Source organism: Mandrillus leucophaeus, unplaced genomic scaffold (genome assembly GCF_000951045.1).
Source record: "Mandrillus leucophaeus isolate KB7577 unplaced genomic scaffold, Mleu.le_1.0 Scaffold916, whole genome shotgun sequence".
In the NCBI taxonomy this organism is placed as follows: domain Eukaryota; kingdom Metazoa; phylum Chordata; class Mammalia; order Primates; family Cercopithecidae; genus Mandrillus; species Mandrillus leucophaeus.
The window spans coordinates 1,068,152-1,092,247 of record NW_012109986.1 but is presented as its reverse complement, the minus strand read 5'-3'; the positions used below and the strand labels follow the sequence as shown (position 1 = coordinate 1,092,247).

The 24,096-nt window shown below is 33.9% G+C and overlaps 1 protein-coding gene across 1 annotated transcript in view; it reads right to left on the bottom strand.

Moving 5' to 3' along the window:
• NBEA (neurobeachin) overlaps nt 1-24,096 on the bottom strand; it is a gene marked incomplete at its 3' end in the record, with an annotated part of 753,742 nt that overhangs the window by 533,139 nt on the left and 196,507 nt on the right. The window contains exons 17-18 of the mRNA XM_011969865.1: nt 20,503-20,595; nt 2,793-2,901 (exon numbers count right to left, since the gene is read on the bottom strand). Of these exons, the coding sequence (XP_011825255.1) occupies nt 2,793-2,901; nt 20,503-20,595 (202 nt within the window). The remainder of the gene's footprint in view (nt 1-2,792; nt 2,902-20,502; nt 20,596-24,096) is intronic.

The window sequence follows — 24,096 nt, the reverse complement described above, 5'->3', positions numbered from 1 at the left end:
TTGCGGCACTATTCACCACAATAGCGAAGACTTGGAATCAACCCAAATGTCCATCAGTGACAGACTGGATTAAGTAAATGTGGCACATATACACCATGGAATACTATGCAGCCATAAAAAAGAATGAGTTCATGTCCTTCGTAGGGACATGGATGCAGCTGGAAACCATCATTCTCAGCAAACTATCACAAGAACAGAAAACCAAATACTGCATGTTCTCACTCATAGGTGGGAATTGAACAATGAGATCACCTGGACACAGGAAGGGGATCATCACACACCTATTGTGGCAGGGGAGAGGGATAGCATTAGGAGATATACCTAATGTAAATGACGATTTAATGGGTGCAGCACACCAACATGGCACATGTATACAAATGTAACTAACCTGCACATTGTGCACATGTACCCTAGAACTTAATGTACAAAAAAAAAAAAAAGCCAGGAAACAACAGATGCTGGAGAGGATGTGGAGAATTAGGAACACTTTTACACTGTTGGTAGGAGTGTAAATTAGTTCTACCATTGTGGAGGACAGTGGGGCAATTCCTCAAGGATCTAGAACCAGACATACCAAAGACCCAGTGATCCCATTACTGGGTATATACCCAATGAATTTTAAATCATGCTGCTATAAAGACACATGCACACGTATGTTTATCGTGGCACTATTCACAATACCAAAGACTTGGAACCAACCCAAATGTCCATCAATGACAGAATGGATTAAGAAAATGTGGTACATATACACCATGGAATATTATGCAGTCATAAAACAGGATGAGTTCATGTCCTTTGTAGGGACATGGATGAAGCTGGATACCATCATTCTCAGCAACGTATCACAAGGACAGAAAACCAAACACTGCATGTTCTCAGTCACAGGTGGGAAATGAACAATGAGAACACTTGGACACAGGGCGGGGAACATCACACACTGGGGCCTGTCAGGGGGTGGGGGTCTGGGGGAAGGATAGCATTAGGATAAATACCTAATGTAAATGATGAGTTAATGGGTGCAGCACACCAACATGACACATGTAGACCTATGTAACAAACCTGCACGTTGTGCACATGTACCCTAGAACTTAAAATATAATAAAAATTTTTTAAAAGAAAAAATAAAATTGAAATAGAAAAATCTCCAAATTAAAAAAAATGTAAAACCTATCCTGTTTGAGGACTGTGCAAAATCTGAAACTGAGTTGATCTGTTCCATGGCTTACATGAAAAGAAACAGTATTAGAGAAGAGTAAATTTGTTTCTGTTTTTGTTTTGTTTTGTTTTTCTGAAGCGGGCAGAGTCTCACTTTGTCACTCAGGCTGGAGCGCAGCAGCGCAATCTCAGCTCAGTGCAGCCTTGACCTCCTGGGATCAAGCAATCCTCCTGCCTCAGCCCTCCAAGTAACTGAGACTACAGGTTAATTCAAAATTATAGTACAATTTCATTCAGAATCTCAGCATCTGCCTTTCTCAATGTCTCTCATTTTCATTTTAAAAACACTTTTATAAATAAATCTACAATGATGAGATATTCTGTTTAATGTTTCCTGACCACTGCTCTTCCAAGTTAGGCATAATATTATGGATATTTGGTAGTACCTGTAAGTTTTCTCTTAGCATGACTATAATGCCCTTGTATAACAGATGCAAAGTCTTTTCATCTAAATCTATAACAAAATAATCTACACTCTGCTGTATTTCAAAGTGTGAGATTAGAAATCCATTTTTCTTCTTGTTTAGACATGATGGGTATGCACTGGTATTTAAAAGCAGAAAACTTAGTTTTGGCAATACAGGCGGTACATGAAACACTGTTGAGTTATTACATCTCTGTAATTTCTAGTTTGCCAAGCAACAGTGCAAGGTGAGGAGAGCATAACAAATATTCTTGTTACAACTCTTTAACTCTGTGGTTGTGGCACAAAGCAGCTACAGGCAATAGCTAAACAAATGAGTGTGACTGTGTTCACTGAAATTTGAAAATCCTATAAATTTTACAACTCATATATTATTCTTTTTTTGATTATTTTCAACCATTTAGAAATATAAAAAAGCATCCTTAACTTAGAGCCATACAAAAATGGATGCTGGCAGTTAGCTCTTAGGCTAGAGAAAAAAAAACTGGGACCACTGAAGATGAGTTATAGGAAAAGCGGACTTAAGGTTAATGTAAGGGGACATTACTAACATTTTACTAGCATTTAAAAATGAAAGTAGCCACTCTTGTAAGGTAGTATACACATTTTGTAGAAAATACTGAACCCAAAACTATTCCATTTGTTGGAAGTGATAAAAAAGGAACTTCTAAATTGAAATGATGAGATCCAAAGATGCTTCCAGATATCATTTTTACAAATAATTCTTACCTAAATTTATCCCAGTAGCAACTCTAGCTTAATATTGGCAGTGGATACAGCTAATAGAAGCAGAAAGGGAGAGAGTAGGAAGGAGAGGAAAAAAACAGAGGGGTGGGGATGGGAAAGTAGAACTAATATATAATATGTAATGGATGTAGTTTATGTGAGAAAGACTTTGTGTGAAGCCAGTCAGCCAACCCATACTAGAAGAAAAGCTCTTGGATAGACATAAAGAGATTGGCAAAACTTGTACATGGATATGTTTTAAAATAAAATAAAAATATAAAGTATGTATTCATTTTTTACCATTAAACCATTTTCTGGTTTAATTAGCTTTTAGATTAACAGACCAACTACTCATCTCAATTGCATAGATTTAGAGGGTTTCCACTGTATACACTTAAAACTTTCATCACACATTTTTTATTTTTACCTCATAAAGTGTGTTGTATGTGGTGACAGTCACAGTGTTTGTATGCAACATCAGCCTTTCTCCAAGAAGAGTGAAAAGACTATGGGTGTGCATAATTTCAACTTTTCTCCTGGAGAGAAGGGGGAAAAATAAAACACCATGAAACACATTGGATTCTCTGCTCACATGACTTTTAGATAAGAGAGAACAATTTACAAGCAGATACAGAATAATACAAGTAATTATTTTTATGAACTTCCATCTATAGAAACAACAGTTTGTAACACAACTGTGTCCTAAAGTTCCAAGACTGTTAAAAACTTTTCAAATAAAATATCTGTGTGAACTAAAATGTGAAATGTACAGATTATGAAATATTACATAAATGTCATTGCTATTATTTTCAAATTTCAAATAACTATTTAGAAGTGATTTTATTGGGTTAAAACTATTGGTTTCCCCTAACATAGAGACCACATAATTTTTAAATCATTTCTATCCAAATTCAAAGTTTATAACATAGACTGTAACAAACCTTAACATCAAGAACTAAAATTATGGTTAAAAGTAAATACGATAGCTTAATTTTGAGGTCATAAAACAAAATAATTCTGCATAATTAAAGAGAGTCCATCATTGCTTGTATTTGTGGTCTACCAATGGATTTAAAAAATACCTTTCTACTTAATGTTGCCTGATTTAATTTTGTCCCTCCCACACCCACACTTAGGATAGAAGGTTCCATTAAAGGAACCATCCTGGAACTCTTAGCTCTAGCTCAAGAATTACTACCGGCCTCTCATTTGTGTTACTTCCTTAGAATTCAAGATCTGGGCCGGGAGCAGTGGCTCACGCCTGTAATCCCAGCACTTTCAGAGGCTGAGGTGTGCGGATCACGAGGTCAGGAGTTCGAGACAAGCCTGGCCAATATGGTGAAACCCCATCTCTACTAAAAATACAAAAATCAGCCGGGCGTGGTGGCACACGCATGTAGTCCCAGCTACTCAGGAGGCTGAGGCAGAAGAATCACTTGAATCTGGGAGATGGAGGTTGCAGTGAGCCGAGATCGTGCCACTGCACTCCAGCCTGGGGGACAGAGTGAGACACTGTCTCAAGAAAAAAAAAAAAAAAAAGAATTCAAAATCTGGATCATCTTCTCTCCCAGCTCTCAGTATTTCATTTCTTTCTTCAACTTTCTATTCTCTGGTTTTGGCAACTGTGACACAGTCTGACAAAGTAATCATCAAACTCTGGTTCCTTTCTTCCTGGGTCCACATCTATATTACATTTCCAGCCTCTCTTATAGCCAAGTGTGGCTATTTAACTGAGTTCTAGCCAATAAAATGTGAACAGAACAGTTATAGATTATTTTGAGGCCTGACCCACAGGAAAAGCACTCATGCACATTTTCCATGCTCTTTCCGCAAGCCAGCAACACAGATCCACAGAAGAAAGACAATGGAGCCACAAGGTGGGAGAAGCTGCCTGGGTCTCTAAATCACTGTAAGATAATCAACTGCTTGGGAAAGCCTATTTGGATTTTAAGTGAACATGAAATAAAATACTACCTGGTAAGTGACTAGAATTTCATTATCTATCAGTTATGGCAGCTATTGCTACCATAATTAATACAGAAATCAAATGACCCATTTATGTGGGTACCATTCATCTGCAAAAGGTCTCTTCTACCATCAGCTTCCAAGTGCCACACTCCATAACAAAAGGCACAGGACTGTTGATCCCCTTACCCTATCCGCCTCAGTCCAGGCAAGGAAAAAGGAAAATTACCTAAACTCAAAAGGAAGCTAGGGCATCTGTCCTGTGGCTGTGTTTGCAAAACACTTAAATATGACTGAAAAAGGTCAAATGGCTATTAAAAAAAATACAGGGCTAATGAGTATTATGGGACGATGGAAGGGAGGTTTAAATCTCTTCCAACTCAAGCCTAGCCCAAGAAAAGGAGGCCTTAAGTGTTCCTTTGCTCCCAATCAGGAAAGAACAAATGACAAAGCACAGACCTTGAAACAGATCTCTGTTACAAGGAGCTGGTAAACATATGTCTAAATTAGTCTATCTGAAGGCCAGCTCAGTGGCTAATGCCTGTAATCCCAGCAGTTTGGGAGGTCAAGGCAGGAGGCTCACTTGAACTCATGAGTTCAAGACCAGTCTGGGCAACCCAGCAAGACCTCATCTCTACTACATAAAATAAAATAAAATAAAATAAAATAAATAAAAAAATTAGATGGGCATGGTGGCAGGCTCCTCTCATCCCCAGTTACTCAAGAAGGGGAGGATGACTTGATTCCTGGAGATCAATGCTGCAGTGGGCTTGCGCCACTGCACTCCAGCCTGAACAACAGAGTGAGACCCGGTCTCAAAAAACTGAACTAATTAATTAAGTAGGCTATCTGAAATTTAGAATACTCTCTTAACTATGCTACTTCAGCTACCAAAGAAATCCTTGCCCTCTTGATTATCTCCTCCAATGCAAATGTTTATACAGGTGCTTAATTCTAGGTTTGGGGGAAACTTGAAGATACTGTGCATACACCAGGGAAGAGAGAAGTCAGCTTCCTCCTATAGTTTGCTTTAAAACAATACTTACCATAAATTTTGCTGCACAGCAGTCAAGAGATAAATAAAATACCATCCATCATATTAGGCAGGAAATGGTGCACTGCCCCTGTACATCACATGATTTTGTTCCTTATAGGACTTCTAATGAAAGACCTAGCTCTGTGGGTTTAGTTCAGGAAAGGCTTCAGGGGAACATTTACTGGAAAAACTAATATCAAAATTACCTTTAAGATCTAAAGAGACTTCAGTTTTAGTGCTGATTTGCTTATATCTTGAGTTTGACAGGACTTCTGCCCACATGGATCAAGAGTGTCATCTATTATTTTTACAGAATCTTGTAATCATGCACATTATAGATGTATTAGCTTACTATACATTCCACTGAAATGTATTTCAATTTTCTTCTTCACAAAACAATCTTTTTGTGGGGTGGTCAAAGATGCTTCTTGTTGCTAGGTGTGGGGCTCATGCCTGTAATCCCAACACTTTGGGAGGCCGAGACAGGCGGATCACTTGAGGTCAGGAGTTCAAGACCAGCATGGCCAACATAGTGAAACCCCATCTCTACTAAAAATCCAAAAATTAGCTGGGCGTGGCAGCATGCACCTAGAGTCCCAGCTACTTGGGAGGCTGATGAGGGAAAATGGCTTGAGCCTGGGAGGCGGAGGTTGCAGTGAACTGAGATTGCACCACTGCACTCCAGCCTGGGCAACAGAGTGAGGCTCTGTCTCAAAAAAAAAAAAAAAAAAAAAAGATACTTCTTGTAACAAATTCAGAGTATATGTGAAAACAGTAAAGAAAACAAAAAAGAAAGAAAAGAAACCCCATAATTCTGTAACCCAACATAATCATTATAAATATCATTTTATATACAGATTAATTGCTATGCATATAAATCCACATATGACACACAGATATAAATGAGAGGATGAGAGGAATACAATGGAAATTGTTCTATATAAGGTAATTTATACTTTGTTTACTTTAAATCAACAATATACTGTGTATTTTTCAGTGTCATAAAATATAACTGATAAGAAAAATGGAGCATAATTGGCCAAGCGCGGTGGCTCACATCTGTAATTCTAGCACTTTGGGAGGCTGAGGTGGGAGGATCACTTGAGGTCAGGAGTTCAAGACCAGCCTGGCCAACATGGTGAAATTCTGTCTCCACTAGAAATACAAAAACTAGTCAGGCACGGTGGCAGGCACCTGTAATCCCAGCTACTCAGGAGGCCGAGGCAGGATAATCACTTGAACATGGGAGGTGTAAGTTGCAGTGGGCAGAGATTGCATCACTGCACTTCAAGCTGGGCAACAGAGCAAAACGCCATTTACGGGGGAAAAAAAAAAAAAAAAGAGTAGCATAATTGTTTTATCCATTCACTACTGTTAGCCATTTATGTAATTTCCCATTTTTTTCTACCATAAATAAAATTTTCCTTTAGACACATCTTTGGGCATAATCATGACTATTTCCTTAGGATAAAAACCGAAATCAGGTTAAAAGCTTTTTATATTTTAATTTTTATGAGACTTTGCTGAACTGACCTCCAAAAATATGTACATTTATATTTCTACTATTAAGGTATAAATGCATTTTACCAACCCTATGTATTATAACAATCAGAAACATAGTTAGTTTGGTATGTAAAAACTAGATCTTATTTTCACTGACAAGAATTGCTGATCAATTGAAAGTTTCGAAGCATTTATACTACTTCCAAGAACTTCCTGATACTGTCCTGTGACCCACTTTTTAATGTGTGTTCATCTTTTTTCTACTAATTATAAGATCTCTAATAATATCAGGAAAATTCTTACTTTGTCAACTCATTGACAAATACTCTCCACTTTCTGAATTTCAAGGGATTTTGTGGCAATAAAAGGTTTTTATAATTTTCTTGAATAAAATCTATCATTTTAAGTTTTGATTCTGTCATTTCTTCATTTATACTTAATATTCACTCTTTCTACTATAGCATTTTAAAATTTTTATTTTAACTCATTTTTCATAATTATGTAATTGCTTTTGTAAATCATATACAACATAGAAATTCATAAAGTATAGGGAAATAGAAAGTACAACACTTAAAATACTACTACCTAAAAGTAACACAATAAATAACAATAAACATTAAATATCTTTTTATGGAGAATAAGAGAAGGCAAGAAAGGAGAAGGGAAGGAAGAGGGAATAAAGAAGGATAGAAGAAACTCATACTAAATTTTATTTTAAATAAAAAGCATCAAATATAATTTTACATTTAACAGAAAAAAAAGAAAAGGACATGAAACAATAAAAAAAATTTTAAAAATTCAGATGACTTTCTTTACCACATGAAAGGCTTTTTTTAATTAAAAATCTTTATGAGGCTTAAAAAAATTATGAGTAAAAACAAAGTGTTACATAATTAATTAACTAAACATTTCAATTTTAGAAAGTATCAGTTTACTCTTTTATATTAAAGACAGATAATTACCATCCTCACACTTTAGGTCACCTAATTTTTGTGAGTTATATTGCTATCTGAACATCAAGATTTAAAACACTTAAATTTTTTTCATCGTAACACTGCTGTTATGTATGAATTGCTGGGTCTTTGTCTATTTCAAATGAATTCACTTCCTTGACCTTGTCTTCACCATTTCTGGTTTTTCTTTTGACTCAGCTCTCAATTGACTGGGGATGCCATTCAAGAGGAGACGAAGAAGTCTGTCTTCTGAATTCTGACCTGATGTCTACATACTTAACAATCTGGCAGGATATAATATTCTCGGGTCACACCTTCTTTCAGAACTTGCAGACATTGCCTTATTTCTTTTGGCACTGAATTCAACTGGGAGAAGTCTGAGGCCGGCCAAACGTTTAACCATTTGAAAGTACTTCTTTTTTTGCCTAGTTTTCTCATTTTCTTTTTAGGAACTCTTTTTTTTTAATCACTGAACTCTGATTTAAATACTGTATGTCTTAGTGTTATCATTCTCTGTCAAATTTTCCTAGAAGATGGTGTGCTTTTTCTATACATTACTTAAGGGACTATATCTCATTTCCAATAGGAAATTGTTTCAGGCATTGACTTGATCCCTCAGTATGACATATTAATACAAAAACTTGGAATCCCACTTTCATCACAGAACATCAATCTCAGTTCATTCTCCGTGTTTCAAAACAGAACTATTTTCACTCACCAAAAGTACTAAAGAACAAAAACCAGGCATACCCAATCAATTCCTGCCACTCCAATGTGGGGATTATTAAGGGAGAAATCTAGGAATTCTGTTGACTTTGCAGGGATAGAAATAAGGGAAGGATACTTACAAAGTCACTCCAGAATCTTTGGGTTCTTTTTTTTAGCTGTCAATATTTTGAATGCACTGCTTTATGTGATGCTGCTCTCCTTGTCTGGTCACATTTGAATTTGCTGTTTCGGAGGGGGAGAGTCTCTATGTTACTATATAATGTTTATTTCATTAGGTTTGGACAAGGGAAATTCTTTCATCTCTCTTTATCAACTTGATCTGGAAGTCCACAATTCCAAATGTGTATTCTTTGTAAAATGTTTGTGGTTTGGGGTTTTCTTTTTTTTTGATGGTGGGGGAGGTGCTGGGTGTGGTGATATGGTTTGAAGGCTTCTTCTCCGCCTTCGATCCAGAAATTAAATGATTTCCCACTGCCAATTATTGAATAATTCACATTTTAATTATGTTTCTAGTATCTAAACAAATATAAATATCAGGATGTGTTTCTGTGCCTTCATTCTACACCCCTTGTCTAAGTTTACTCCTTGATTTAAAGTCTACTAGACTTATTACACTACTCATTATTCTTATTCTTCAAACTTCTATTGACATTTTTACTCATTTGTTCATCTGAGTTAGCTTTTGAAGAGTTTTTTTAACCTTTAAATAAAAAAAATTTTTTATCAGAATGACACTGTTTACAAACTGATTTATTACAATTCTATCTTTATATAATTGAGTGTTTCCCATTAAGGTACACAGCATAGCTCTCCATTTACTGCATTTTTAATTTTTTAATGGTTTTCAGGAAACAATTTATAATTGTATTTACATTTCCAATTTCCTTTGGCTATTATTGTATATATTATTCTGTAGTAAGAAGCAATAGTTACTCAACCGGTAGATATTATTACACTTTCTGTTCTTCTTCAATCTGTCAGGACAGTTGTAATATTATTTCAGATTTTAACCTACATCTCCCCAGCATTTTATTTTGAGGCTAGAATGGAGGGTAAGGTATAGGAACTCAATGCTATATGCACCAATGTTTACATGGAAACTATATCAAAACACAGTTCTGCACTAAGGGAGCATAGGATAGCTTTGTTGATGATTACTAGTGAAGCAAAACAGGGCATGTTTTGTGCTCCTGTAGTTTTATCTTATTTGTTAATAACTTGTTGTTGCCCTTCCCATTTTTAATTGATGGCAGAAGTACTATGTATATGTGTGAAAAACTGAATAAATGAACACACAAAAATATACAGAACAAAATGATGTTATTACCAAGAATTAGAAGTGGATCTCTTATATGTCATCCTAATGTACTATATTTTTCTTATAACCACTATAATCTATCCTGTAATTTAAAAAGGTTTTCCTTATTCAAAAGTTTCTCTCTATTTTACCTCAGTGAGGTAAGGGAAAGTTTGATTCATTTTGTTGGTTCCTTAAAAACATCAGCTTTGTAGTCAGTGATCCTTTCAACAGTTCAACAGTTTTTATTCTTCTAGTTTCTTCATGTTAGCCTACACCCTTACTAATTTGTACTTCCTACTTCATTGTACTTTCATTAATGTTGTAATGTAAGTACAAAGTCCCTCTAACTTTTAATCTTTATTTTTCAATAATGGAGGTATTTATTTCTGATAAGAGTTTTTGCTATAAAGTACAGAAAATTTTAGATAATTTCCAATTTTTCTTTTATTTTCTTCTATTCGCTAAAGGACATCTTGACACTGCTTCTTAATTTCTACGTAGGTAAGGTATTCTGCATAATTTCTTTTTTTACTTCCAATTTTATCACATTATGGTCAGGAAGCAGTATCCAATAAAATGTCTACTTTGTCTGCTTTTTCATTTTATGGCCCAGGACATGACGCTTTTCTTTTTTTTTTTTTGTACATCTTCTTTAGTCATGAAGTATATCCTCAAAATATGTAAGATTGAACATATATCTACTGCGCCAGGTTTTATGAATCTATTACTCAATTTCTCTATATCTGTATGTATTAGTTCAATTTCTCTATATCTGTATGTATTATCAATTGGTCCCATTCTGAGAGAGATAGTCATCTATACCATTATTATATTTTATCAAGTTCTTATTGCATCTCAAATGAATTTTGCTTTATAGTTTTGACATCGCTATTCCATGTTTTCACGTTTATGAACTTAACACTATCTACTTAAATTGTTCCTTTCAAAATACAGAATGTCCTTCCACATTCTCTTTTGAACTTTTAATCTCAGGTTCAACTCATTGTGTTCTGGGCTTTCAAATCCCATCTGATTTTTATAGTGTCAACAAATTTCTGCTTTACTTTTGTTTGCTACAGGTTTCTTTACTCAGTTATTTTTTTAAAACATAATATTCCTGCAGCCACCAACCAACTTAGTATTTCTGGATACCTGTTTATCATCCCATTCTTCACACTCTCCTTGAGGATAACCAATAATCAAAAATTTTGGTTTTTATTCCCATGTACGTCTTTATAATTTTAATTAGATGAATATCTATTCATATGCAATTTACAATTTTGTCTTCACATATTTTTGAAATTGAAATAAATTGCATCATTATTATGCATCCTTCTGCAACTTGCTTTATTGCTTTATGTTTGATTTGTGGAAGGTAACTTTACATCATTCAATTTCAGTTCTGAATATATCCAACTGTATGAACATACCTTAATTTATTTTTCTGTTCTCTTCTATGCTGTTTACAACTTTTAATTAATACTAACAATGTTATATTGAACACTGTTCACACACATGAGTTTCTCTACATCAAGGAGAGAGTTCCTTAGTCATAGAGGATAAGTATCTTTATCCTTTTTAAAAATTGTAAATTGTTCTTCAATGTGATTTTAACAGTATATAATTCCACCAGTGATTGGAGAGTTTCCACTGATGTACATCCTTTGTCAACACTTGATACTGTCAACAGTTTTAAAATTTACCATCCTGATGAGTATTAAATGCATGTTTTATTTGCACTTTCTTGATTACTACTGAAATTGAGTATATTACCCATATATTTACTGCTAACTCAAGTTTCCTCTTCAGTGAATTGTCTGTTTATATTCTTCATGATCCTAACAGATTTTCTTTTTCTAATTTATTTGCACAATTTTTTCATATGTTTAGGAGACAAATCCATTGTATCCGAGATAAACCGCAAATATCTTCTTTCACTTTGTGCCTTGTCTTCTCACTTTTTATGGTATCTTTTAAAGTACTTTTTATTCTAATAGTCAAATTTTTTTCCTGTATGATTTATGTGTATTTATTGTTTCAGAAATTCTTCCTTAATCCAAGGTGATAATACTATTATCCTGCACTTTCAAAGAGGTTTAAATTTTGTTTTTCACATTTTTACTAGCTTTATTGAAGTATAATACACATACCACAAAATTCACACACTTTGTAAATGAACAATTGATTTTAAAAACTTGATATATCAAGTCATGCCACTATCATTACAATACAGTTGTAGGTCATCATTTTTATCACCCTAAAAAGTTCCCTGTGTCCACTGGCAGTTAATTCCCACTCCCACTGCTAGCACCATGTAACCACTTATTTCCATTCTGGACATTTAATATAAACATAAGTATATAGTATATAGTTTTTTGCATCTGGCTTCTTTCACTTAGCATAATAGTTTTAGGACTCATTATGTCATCATATGCATCAGTAGCTTGTTTCCTTTTAATTGCACAATAGTACTTCATTGTATGGACATAAAACATTTTGTTTATCCATTCATCAGCTGATTGACTTTTGGATAGTTCCTAGTTTGGAGCTACTACTAATAATAGTACTGGCTGGGCACAGTGGCTCACGCCTGTAATCCCAGCACTTTGGCAGACTGAGGTGGGCGGATCATCAGAGGTCAGGAGTTTGAGACCAGCCTGACCAACACAGTGAAACCCCATCTCTACTAAATATACAAAAAAATTAGCTGGGCATGGTGGCGCGCACCTGTAGTCCCAGTTACGTGGGAGGCTGAGGCAGAAGAATTGCTTGAACATGGGAGGCAGAGGTTTCACTGAGCGGAGATCACGCCACTATACTCCAGCCTGGGTAACAAAGTGAGACTCTGTCTCAAAATAATAACAACAATAATAATAATGATAATAGTACTAAGAACATTCATGCAAAGTCTGGCTATGAACATGTTATCAATTCTTCTGGATACATTCCTAAGTATGGCAACACTTTTTAGGAAATCCTTTTGGAACATGGCTGCAGGATTTTACATTCCATCAGCAATGCATAAGCTGTCAATAAGTAGTCTGTGCTGTGGTTTTGTTTTCATTCAGTTCTAATCAACGTCTAACATTCTTTATGATTTCTTTTTTGACTCAGGGATTAGTTACGTTCTTTACTTCCAAATACCTTGCAATTTCTCAAATCTCTTTCATCCAAATTTAATTCTGTGTGGTCAGATAATATACTTTGCTTGATTTATTAGTTTTTAAATTTACTGAGACTTGTTTTATATTTTACAGCCCAACTCATAATACATTTTGGAGAATGCTGCATATGCACTAGAAAACAATCTTGTTAGCTTTAGGTGGAGTGTTATATAAATGCCAAAATATTATCCAATAGGATGTCGAACAGGGGTGGTCAAAGCAGGCTTTGGTTAATTGTTAGTTATTCAAAGGGGATGCTTCTAACATTTCATTACTAAATAGGACTGTGGAAAGTTTTCAGTAGACATATGTTACCAGATTTAATAAATTATTTTCTATTTGTGGTTTGCTAAAAATTTTTATGATGAATTTTATGAAAATTTTTTGCACACATCATAATTATATAGCTATTCTCCTTTGTTAATAAATAGATAAAATGTTGTCCTGATGTCAAGCCACCTTTACATTCTATGACTACCCTCAACTTGGTTATGCTGTACACTTTTAAAAAGTAACTGACAGACTCATGTTCATAAGGGAGATTGACCATACCTTTCCCTTATAATTAGATAATCCATATCCAATTTTGGTATCAAGGTTGTACTAATTTTATTAGGTGAAATACTGGCCGATTCCTTCTTTATCTAGCTAGTCATGGAAAAGTATTTTATAAGTGAATAATACAGCTTTTTGGCCTTGCTGTTACTCTGTTTAATAGTCTTGCTTTCTGTTTCATTCACTTCTGCCCTTTATTATTTTTTTGCCTTGTTAGGCAGACAATTAATGAGGTAAGCACAACTGAGAACCTAGAAAAATGAAAACCTAAGTACCTTTCTGTTTTTAATATAAATATTTACAACTATGAATTTTCTGTAGTATCATTTGGACCAAATCTCACAAGTGTAAATATACATAATTTTAAATATTTATTACTGCATTTTATAATTTGCATAATGAATAACTTCTTGTTATTTAGAAGATACATATTTCTATTTTCTAAGTTTAATTTTTGTCATTGATTTCTTGTTTAACTGCACTGTTTGCAGAGAAAGTCATCTGTATGACAATTTGTTTAAATTTATTGAACCTACTTTATGGCCTCATTTAAATAATTTCTATAGTTTTGTGTGCTTGAAAAGAATGTGTATGGCACTCAAGCCAATGAATTTTTTTTCAAATTATACTTTTGAGATTTTTTGTAATTGATCTTTTAAGGAGAAAAATATGTTAAAACTTGTAAAATACTCTTCCAAATTTAGTCAATAATAGATTTCTATGACTCACCTACACTAGGTATATATGCATTTGAAACTGTTTTACATTCCTAGTGAAATACATCTTTTTCATAATATGGTGCCCTCCTTGGTCCTCAATAATTTTTTGCCTTAAAGTTTATTTTTATATATTAAAATAATGCAATACCAGTTTTTATCATTCAATTTTTCAAATAAGTAAGACATTTACCTAGTTAAAAATATACGATGACATAAAAAGATACCCAGAGAGATTTTACAGCCAATTCATTCCTTACATTTCCACATCAGTCACGGCTCCCCCATACAAGTGAACACTTTATGATTTCTCATTTCCCTAAAACTTTCCCCTTCTCTTTCAAATGCACTTTATTTTTAGAGAAGTTTTAGGTTCACAGTAAAATTGAGCAGAAAGTAGGGAGTCCCATATGTCCCTACCCCTACATACACACAGCTTTCCCCACTGTCAACATCTCTCACCAGAGTGGTACATTTGTTATAACTGCCTATTAACTTTTCAAATGCAAATAAAAATATATCATTTGTTCCATTCCTTTAACAGACAGCATTTTTTTAAGTATATCTTCACTCTATTCATCAGAGATGGCACCTTTATTAGCACTAAAATCACTAAGTATTTGGGTCAATCTATGAACTGCACTTTGCTATGTTTATTCACAAATATGTACTGTACTGTCTTCTTTACTAAAATATTATATTTCTTGTAATATTACATGGCTAACTTCCCTTTGTTGTTCTCCTTGTCCTTGTTGGGCTCTGGAGTTTCACTCTGTGGTAAGATTTCATGCTAATTTTCCCTGATTAGAATTCATTTCACTTCCAAAATCTGAAAAATCAGTTCTTTCATCAATTTTGTAAAACTTTAGTAATTTACTTTGAATAGTGTCTCTTCCTCATTCTCTCTTCCACTTTTCTGTAACTCTTATTAGCCATATTTGAAACCTTTTCTTCTTTCTCTATCTCTCTTAATTTCATGTTTGTAATCTTGTTTATTGGTGTTGATTTCTAGGTAATTTCTTCAGTTCTATCTCTCAGTTCACCAATTATTTCTGAAGCTTTGTCTAATCTGTTTAATGTTTCCATATAGGTGTTAATTGTAATTACTACCTTTTCATTTCCACAAGTTACTTAGGGTTTTTTAAATCACATGACTTATTTTAAAATTATCTTGCTTTTCTGGCATGTGAGAATTTCCCTTACTTTTGTGTGCACACCTATATATTTAACAGGATTATTGACATATTTTTATCCAACATTTCTAGGTTTTTAGTAGATCAAAATGTTTCAAGATATCTAGTTTTTACATCCATCAGTTTTCTAAGAACTCTTAATAGTCACATGTGAAGTCTCTTACTTTCCAAGGCTTTATCTTTTCTCTCACTCTCTATTTTTCATCCATGCTTTGAGATCTTAAGTCCACTAATTAGGGTGAACTGGTTAAAAAATCATCAGCTAAAAGAGCAGAATATTATCTTTGGTACTCTATTTGAATCTCAAAAGCTCTTTGTATAAATGAAATTCAAATGTTCCACAACAGCCTCCACCAAAGTTCTACTTCACCGGGTACATAGTTTGATGATTCTCTTATCCTGCCTCTGGCTAGTAGGCCCCTTTAGATGAGTTGCTATTTTTCACTATCCACAGAGTCAAGGTCAAATCTCATGGCTGTGTATTTTAAATGATGAGATCGCTGCAGGTGGTGTCAGGCAAAGCACCCTCTAAACTTACTGACTTGTAGTATAAAACTTAGCAAGCTGTAAGTTCTGCACCATGAGCCCCTGGAACCAGTATGATAGCACTCCAATCTTCCTATACATCAACCCACAAGTTTAAGGATGAGAAGACTTAACCCGCCATTCCAGATATTTTTTGGCTTTTTGTGGACTGAAATAGGTGAATTAAAGTTTGTTTTAAAGTTTTAAACTTTGTTTCTCCTGTAATTTCTATTTTATGAATGTGTCTATTTTATCATTATAAATAATTCTTCTTTATCTAATGGTTATTGCTTTTTGGCTTGTATTCTAATTTGTCCAATATTAAGATCATGATTTCTACTTTCTGCTTTCTTTGTGCTTATATGGTAAATCTTTACTTATCCTTTTACTTTTAACCTTTCAAAACCACTTTGGTTTTCTGGTGTGTTTCTTGCGTATAGAACGGGTTTTATTACTGTGATCAATTGTGATATTTTTCTTACAACAGGTGATGTATAAAAGCTTTTACATTTATTTTTTATGACAGTATGACTGGTCTTAGATATGTCATATTTTATGTTATGCTTACTGATCTTTACAGATTTTTTAAAGTTCCATTACATATATTGTTCTTAGTTTTATCCATACAGATCTTAAATATTTTGAAAGCTCTATAATTTTATAGAACTGCTTATCTCTTTATGAAAGAATAAGTAATCCTACATCTGTTTAAAAAGCATATTTCCCTACTATGAGAAATGTAAATGTCAGCATATTTGCTCTTAATTTTTTCCTTTCATCTACATCATCAAATTTTAGTCAATAGGCCTATATTTGTAATATTTCATCTGTACGCTTACATGGAAATTCTGACTCTTTGCACTTGCTCTGCTTTCCTTCTTTTCTCACCCCTCCCAATTCATTTTAACCATAAAACTAAGACTAAAATAAATGTAGGTATTACTGTGATAGATCAGAATTTACTTTTTATATATTAGCATAAATTTATTCAGTGCTCACCAGCTGTCCTTAGCAATAGTTTCTCCAGTCATTCCTACTTGGTTGGACTTTATCCCCAGCAATTTCCTCAAAATTTAGTCACAGAAATAATTTGCTGTATGGCTTAAAAATGTTTGACAGCATTCTTTTTACTTAAAGGATAGTTTGCCTCCCACTTTCTTCATTTAAGTATCTTATGATTGTTATAGATTTTTGTATTGAAGATTATTTTAGAGTCTAAAGCCAGACTCATTTTTCTCTTTATTTGTGCACTAATATACAAAGTATTCTTATATTTAAGTCCAGTAACACACCTTGATGCTAATCATTGTAGGTCAGTTTTCCCTGGCACACAATATGTCCTCTAAATAAGAATGGCAAAATCTTACATCAAGACTTCATTGAATTATAGATTTAAATATTTGTTTTGTTCCATTGTTCTGCTTTTCTTATTTGGGAACTCTATTTATGCCATTATTATTATTATTATTATTATTATTATTTGAGTCGGAGTCTCGCTCTGCTGCCCAGGCTCTGGAATGCAATAGCACAGTCTCAGCTCACTGCAACCTCTGCCTCCTAGGTTCAAGCGATTCTTCTGTCTCAGCCTCCCGAGTAGCTGGGATGACAGGCGCCCACCATCATGCCCGGCTAATTTTCGTATTTTTAGTAGAGATGGGGTTTCACCATGTTGGCCAGGCTGGTCTCAAACGGCTGACCTCACTGATCTGCCCACCTCGGCCTCCCAAAGTGCTGGGATTACAGGCGTGAGCCACCACATCTGGCCGATTTATGCCATTATGGTAATTTGTTTTTCTCCCATGTTGCTCATTTTCTTTCTAATCCTAAACTCACGTTTTCATCTATTCATATTATTTGCTTTTTTTTCACTTTTATCTTCTGTGTACTTCACTATGTTACTAGCCAGAGTTTTGCCTTTGAGCAATTTCCAATTTTATTTTTTTGTGTATAGTTCTTTTCCTCCAGTATTTGTCCAATGTTTTATTAGCTCATAATTAAATACTTCCATGCTATCTGTGCTAGTCTGTTCTCACACTGCTATGAAGAAATACCCAAGATTGGCTAATTTATAAAGGAAAGAGGTTTAATTGACTCACAGTTCTGCATTGCTGGGGAGGCCTCAGGAAACTTAACAATCATGGTGGAAGGCAAGGAGAAGCAGGCACCTTCTTCACAGGGCAGCAAGATGGAGTGAGGGAAAGCAGGGGAAATGCCAAATGCTTACAAAACCATCAGATCTCATGTGACTCACTATTACAAGAACAGCAGGAGGGAGCTGCCCCCGTGATCCAATTATGTCCACCTGGTCCCACCCTTCACACATGGGGATTACAATTCAAGATGAGATTTTAGGTGGGGGGACACAACCAAACCATATCACTATGTTAACATTTCTTACAACCTTTTTTTTTCCAGAAGGGGATCTTGCTCCATTACCCAGGCTGGACTCAAACTCCTGGGCTCAAGCAATCCTCCTGCGTAAGCCTCCTGAGTAGCTGGATTACTTCTCCAAATTCTGTTTAGTGGTTCTTTCTCAGAAGCTACATATGTATGTATGTATGTATTTATTTATTTATTTTTAACTTATGATAGCAAATTTTTAAATCAAAATACTTTATATTCCATAGCAGTATTTTTCTGCTAAGTGCTATTCATGTACTGATTACTTTAACTTATTTTTTCCATGTTTTTTATCTGATACACATGCACTGATGATGTGCCAATTCTTTTGATACAGTCTAATTTATGTGGAACATCCGTCTGCAGGACACTTCCATGACCATGTGTAAAAGAAGGGACAAGGGTAATCTTTTTGCTTTCACAATCCAAAAACTTTCTCTTTCTCTATAGCTACAGAGACAGACTGCTTGCCACAAATGTAGGTCATCTGTGTAATTCTTTGTGATATATCTTCTCCTTTTCTGAAACCAATCTGATTTAAAAAAAACTCTGCTATCAGGCATGATATATGTATATCTATTATTTCAAACAAATGATCTATTTTTGTAATTTAAGGTGTGCCTCTCATCTTCAGAAACTGTACTTTCACTGACACTTCCTATTTGCTATAACTGAACTCTCTCACCACTCTTCGTATTTTCTCTTTAGCCTTAACAGCTTTTACCCAACCTTAGCAACTTTAAGCAGCTGATACCCATATTCTGGGGTTCATATATTTGCATCTGTCTTCTACTTGTGATAATATTTGTGATAGAGAGTACATTTTTTACTTCTTGTTGTATCATTTATACATTTTACAGGAAAAGAGGGGAAAATGGGGCATCTTAAACACCACGTTTATACAGGAAATTGTTTGTTATTTTTAATTTGGTAATGAGTTTTCATCTTTTTATAAATTTTTTAATGTGCTTTCTTGACATTTTTAGGAGGCTGCATCTTGGGCTACAATCCTTTAACTTTGTCCAATCAGTTTATTTTAATTAACTGAAGTTAAATAAGCGATCTTTATCTCTTAATATAAAAAGAGCATATGGTTCTTTATTCCCAGTATTCTGTCACCAAGTGTACTTACAGTTCCATGTACGTGTGTATGTATATGTGTGTGTGTGTGTGTGTGTGTGTGTGTGTGTGTATCCTTTTCTACAATCCTGGCCTTGTTTGAACTATTCCTTATATTCATAGCATATCTAGTCTCCCTTACTTAATTATTGTTTGGAACCGAAATTTTAGAAATATTTAAACTTCTAGGCTATACAGCTTGTTAGACATGCCTTATCTGAATTTTGTGCAGTTTTCATGATTATTACAAATAAGCGCTCTGCAAGTTTAAGTAAGCACCAATAAAAAAACAAAAAAAAGGTTAACAATGAGGTTCTGATAGGAACCTCATCTAGTAGCATTTAAATTATAGTTGCACTACTTCCTTGGCTTCATTTGTAAGGAAAATATACTCTTAAAACTATATTCACACACTGGATAGTGTAGTATGAATTGCAACCATTAAGCCAGCAGTAGTTTCTTACGCCAAAAGTGTTCTTAGAAAGTATTCAAATTCTGGATTTGGGAAAAGATATGAGGTATTCTAGCATCTGTAAGTCACAAAATTAATCAATAAACCCTACTGTTAGAAACTAATAACAAATACCGACTCAGCAGGTAAGCATAAGATCAATTCTCAGAAAGACCTCAACATATACATGGTATTTCCTTGTCAAGAAAGCTTTCCTTGAAATCATTCCCATATGTGCGTCGTTTTGTCTTGACAAAATATTTTATTACATCTTCAGAATAGATAATACTTTCTTTTTAGGAAGAATATAGAAATAAACTGTATTATTTAAATTGTAATCTTGTTCCATAATCTACTATTAATAAAATATATTTTATAAAAATTTTTTGCAACTTCTATCACAGAAAGCTATTATTTTCCACTGTTACATTATTCAAGTCAAATTTCATCTCACATTACATATAAAACTCATAAAAACATAATCTCAATAGTTATTTCTAGAATGCATTACAACAAATATCAACTTACTTGTGACCTAAATGCTTCAGAAAGTATCCCAGAACCTTCAAAGCTTGAACCCAAATACTTTCACTTTTAGAAGCCAGTAATTTGTAGATCACCCTAAAAAATACATAAATTATCTTTTAAAAACTTACTAATGTTAAAAACAAAAACACACTATATACTTTACAAATAAATTATACAAATGTGAAATATAAAATTTCTCTGAAGATTTTATTCTCAGGATTATAATTCTTTGGAAAAACTAAAAACTAGCATGCTTTAATCATTTTTCTTTAAACATGTCCTTCAACCACACACTCAAAAGGGCAATGTGACTGGTGTTCATAAGTACTGCCTCCCAACATACTAAACACAATTTTCAGTTTTAAGACACATGCTTAGTTAGGCCACATCTCTTCTCTCTAAGAATTGGCCCCAACATTTAAACTTGATAACCCTATTTTCTTTCTTTTTTAAAATGTTTTTTCTTAATTTTAGTATAGAGGTGAGGTTTTGCCATATTGCCCAGGCTAGTCTGGAACTCCTGTGTTCAAACGATCCGACTACCTGGGCCTCCCAAAGTGCTGGAATTACAGGCGTGAGCCACTGCACCCTAACCCTGTTTTCCTGGTATGACTAATTAGACAATAGGTAGGCACCTGCCTAGTTATTTCTCCTTTTTGCGAATTTGGAATGAGGTCTAAGAAACAATATCTCCTCTTTGCTGGGCTCTTGAATTTGACAACTGTTTAAAACAGAAACTAGAACAGCAATGTTTTGCTTCTGTTCAGTAAGGCTAGTCAACATATAGAAGGAAGGATTAAACAGCTTACAGAAAGCAGCAGAGAAAGCAAACTTGTTTCCTAATAGCCCTCCAATTCCTGGTTCCTACTCTAAGATTTTTTTTAACAAATATATTATTCAGTTTTTACTTTAAAAGCTTGAGAGGTTTTCTCTTACTTGGAGCAAAATAGCCTCCACTAATATACAAACTAACCTATACAATCACTTCAAGTACTATATACAAGTAGGGCCATATTCATTATAATATTTGTAAGTGTTTAGACATTTTATTCCATATTTTTTCTACTAAAAAAAGCAATTTGTTTCCATAGAGTAGAAGGGACAGTGACAACTATATACACTGGCAACTAATTCTAGAATATAAGAAGGTTCTTTAGGTGCTAAAACACTACGGTGTGCTTTATTTTATTAAATATGTTTCTTAAAAAATAAAATGCCATTGTATATTTTCAGGTAAAGTACTCAGCTGAACAAAAGAATCTAGTAAAAGATGCAATATAATTTTCACAATTTCAGTGATACTTACAAAGGAGAACAAATAGCTTAAAGTTAATCTCATTATTTTTAGTTTTGCGAAGAGCTTATACTATTAAAAAAGAAGTTAGTGATACTGCTTCTTTTTCTCTTTTTTAGAGAATAAACTATTAGAGAATAACAGTTAAAGAATAAACTATGAGAATAAACTATGAGAAAAGAATAAACTATGAGAATAAGTGATTATTTAAAGAATAAACTATTAAAGAATAAACTCTGAGAAAAGTGATCATTTCCTTTGGAACATCTTTTTTTTCAAATCCCACATTCATAAATATGTATGGGTTAACACTGAAATCCATTTTCAAAACTTTTAGGAACCAAGATCAGTAATGAAAAAAGACAAGTTTGAGAATAGCAAAGTCAGACATGTCAAAAAAAAAATACATTCAAGAAATCATAAGATACAACATTAAACAGCAAAAATAGTCTTGAGAACCAGAGTAAAAGCTCACAGTCTGGGCCAGGCATGGTGGCTCACGCCTGTAACCCTAACACTTTAGGAGGCCAAGGTGGGCAGATTGCCTGAGCGCAGAAGTTCAAGAGCAGCCTAGGCAACATGGTGAAATCCTATCTCTACTAAAATACAAAAAAAATTAGTCAGGTGTGGTGGCACATGCCTGTCATGCCAGCTACTTGGGAGGCTAAGGCATGAGAACTGCTTGAACCCAGGAGGTGGAGGTTGCCGTGAGCCGAGATGGTGCCGCTGCACTCCAGCGTAGACAACAGAGTGAGACTCTGTCAAAAAAAAAAAAAAAAAAAAAAAAAAAAAAAAAAAAAAAAAAAAAAACCTCACAGTCTAAAAATGTGGCTACACTCAAACATAGAATTAGAAGTTCTCACAGAGTTTCTACTTTCTAGGAATAACTTTGAGTAGCAGGAAAAAAAGGTATCAGACCCTGCCCTGGATCAAGAGAAATTATGATTAATGTTGAAACATGAAAATGTCTAGGGCCATCACACATCTACTTACATAGGGATGTGATACCGTATGAATAAGAAATTTACTTTGTTAATGAATGTTTACTTGTAATATACACTATTACTAATTAACAATAATCCTAATTCATCTGCTTAAGCTCACTATATTCAGCCAGCAAATGGTCTAAGCTATATAAGACACGTAGTTGTCTATTCCTTTCTTTGAAAATTTCCAGATACAAAAATACCAATTTTTTGGCTGCTTAGTTCAGTGGTCCGTTATCACAAGGGCTTCCTTAAGCCCATTTAGCATATCATCAGAATTAAACTGAGTTCATTCTTTTTGTTCAACTATTATACTGAACTCAACTGTATGAATTACAACAGACCAGAATTTTCCTCCCAAAATACGTCATATACAACTGTTAGCCTTTAATGGCTATTTTCTAGAATACAGACATTTAAATGCTTCAGTCATTTTCAATATTTTCTATCTAATAAGCCTATTTTTTTCATCTTTTATACTATTCTGAACCAGCTTTCTCCGCATTTTTGAAGTAGAAAAGTTGAAGTGTCAAGGAAAGGCCGTTTTTTAATCTGTGTGATTGTTTTTAACACACTAGTGACAATCTGACATGCTCTGCTCATGGTCAGCCATGAGCACAAGTCCTTTTAATCTGTTGTGCTTAATCAGTTCTTTCGTACCATACATTTAAAATACTATGTAAATCCTAAAGATCTTACCAAATAGTACTCTCAATTGTAGAATCATATTTTTGATGTGTCAAAATAATAGAATTATATTTCTGCATTTCATCATATTAGACAATCTAAGTTTGGTATCTTCCATAAGAGTAATGTGGATATCTTCAACTGATTCACTAAATTTATTAGATAATATAATAAACAAAGCAAAATCTAAGGACAAGGACACTAATTATTCAATCTAAATATAAGTTCAGAAGTGAGTGTAACTGTACTATATTATTAGATCGAACTATATGAAATTGCCATTATTCGGTAAAATCAGTTAAATATCAACAGTAAAAAATTATAACAAGATTAAAAAATTATAACAGTTGTTAATCACTAAATGTATAATCTTCTTCAAATAGATTGGCAGCCCCATGAATTATAAACTCAAAGTAATAGGGATATCACAAGTGAGATATGCATACAGAGATAGTGATTGCTTCTCTAATTTGAAAAGGAGTTCTTCAAGTCTAGAAAGTTGTTATTCATTGATTTAAATGGCCAAGTAAAAAAAAAGCACTTAAAAAAGCCCTTGACAGTCACTGATATATTATTTCCAAACTGTTTTTTAAACTCTTTTTCACAATAAATTTGTGGAAATTCATT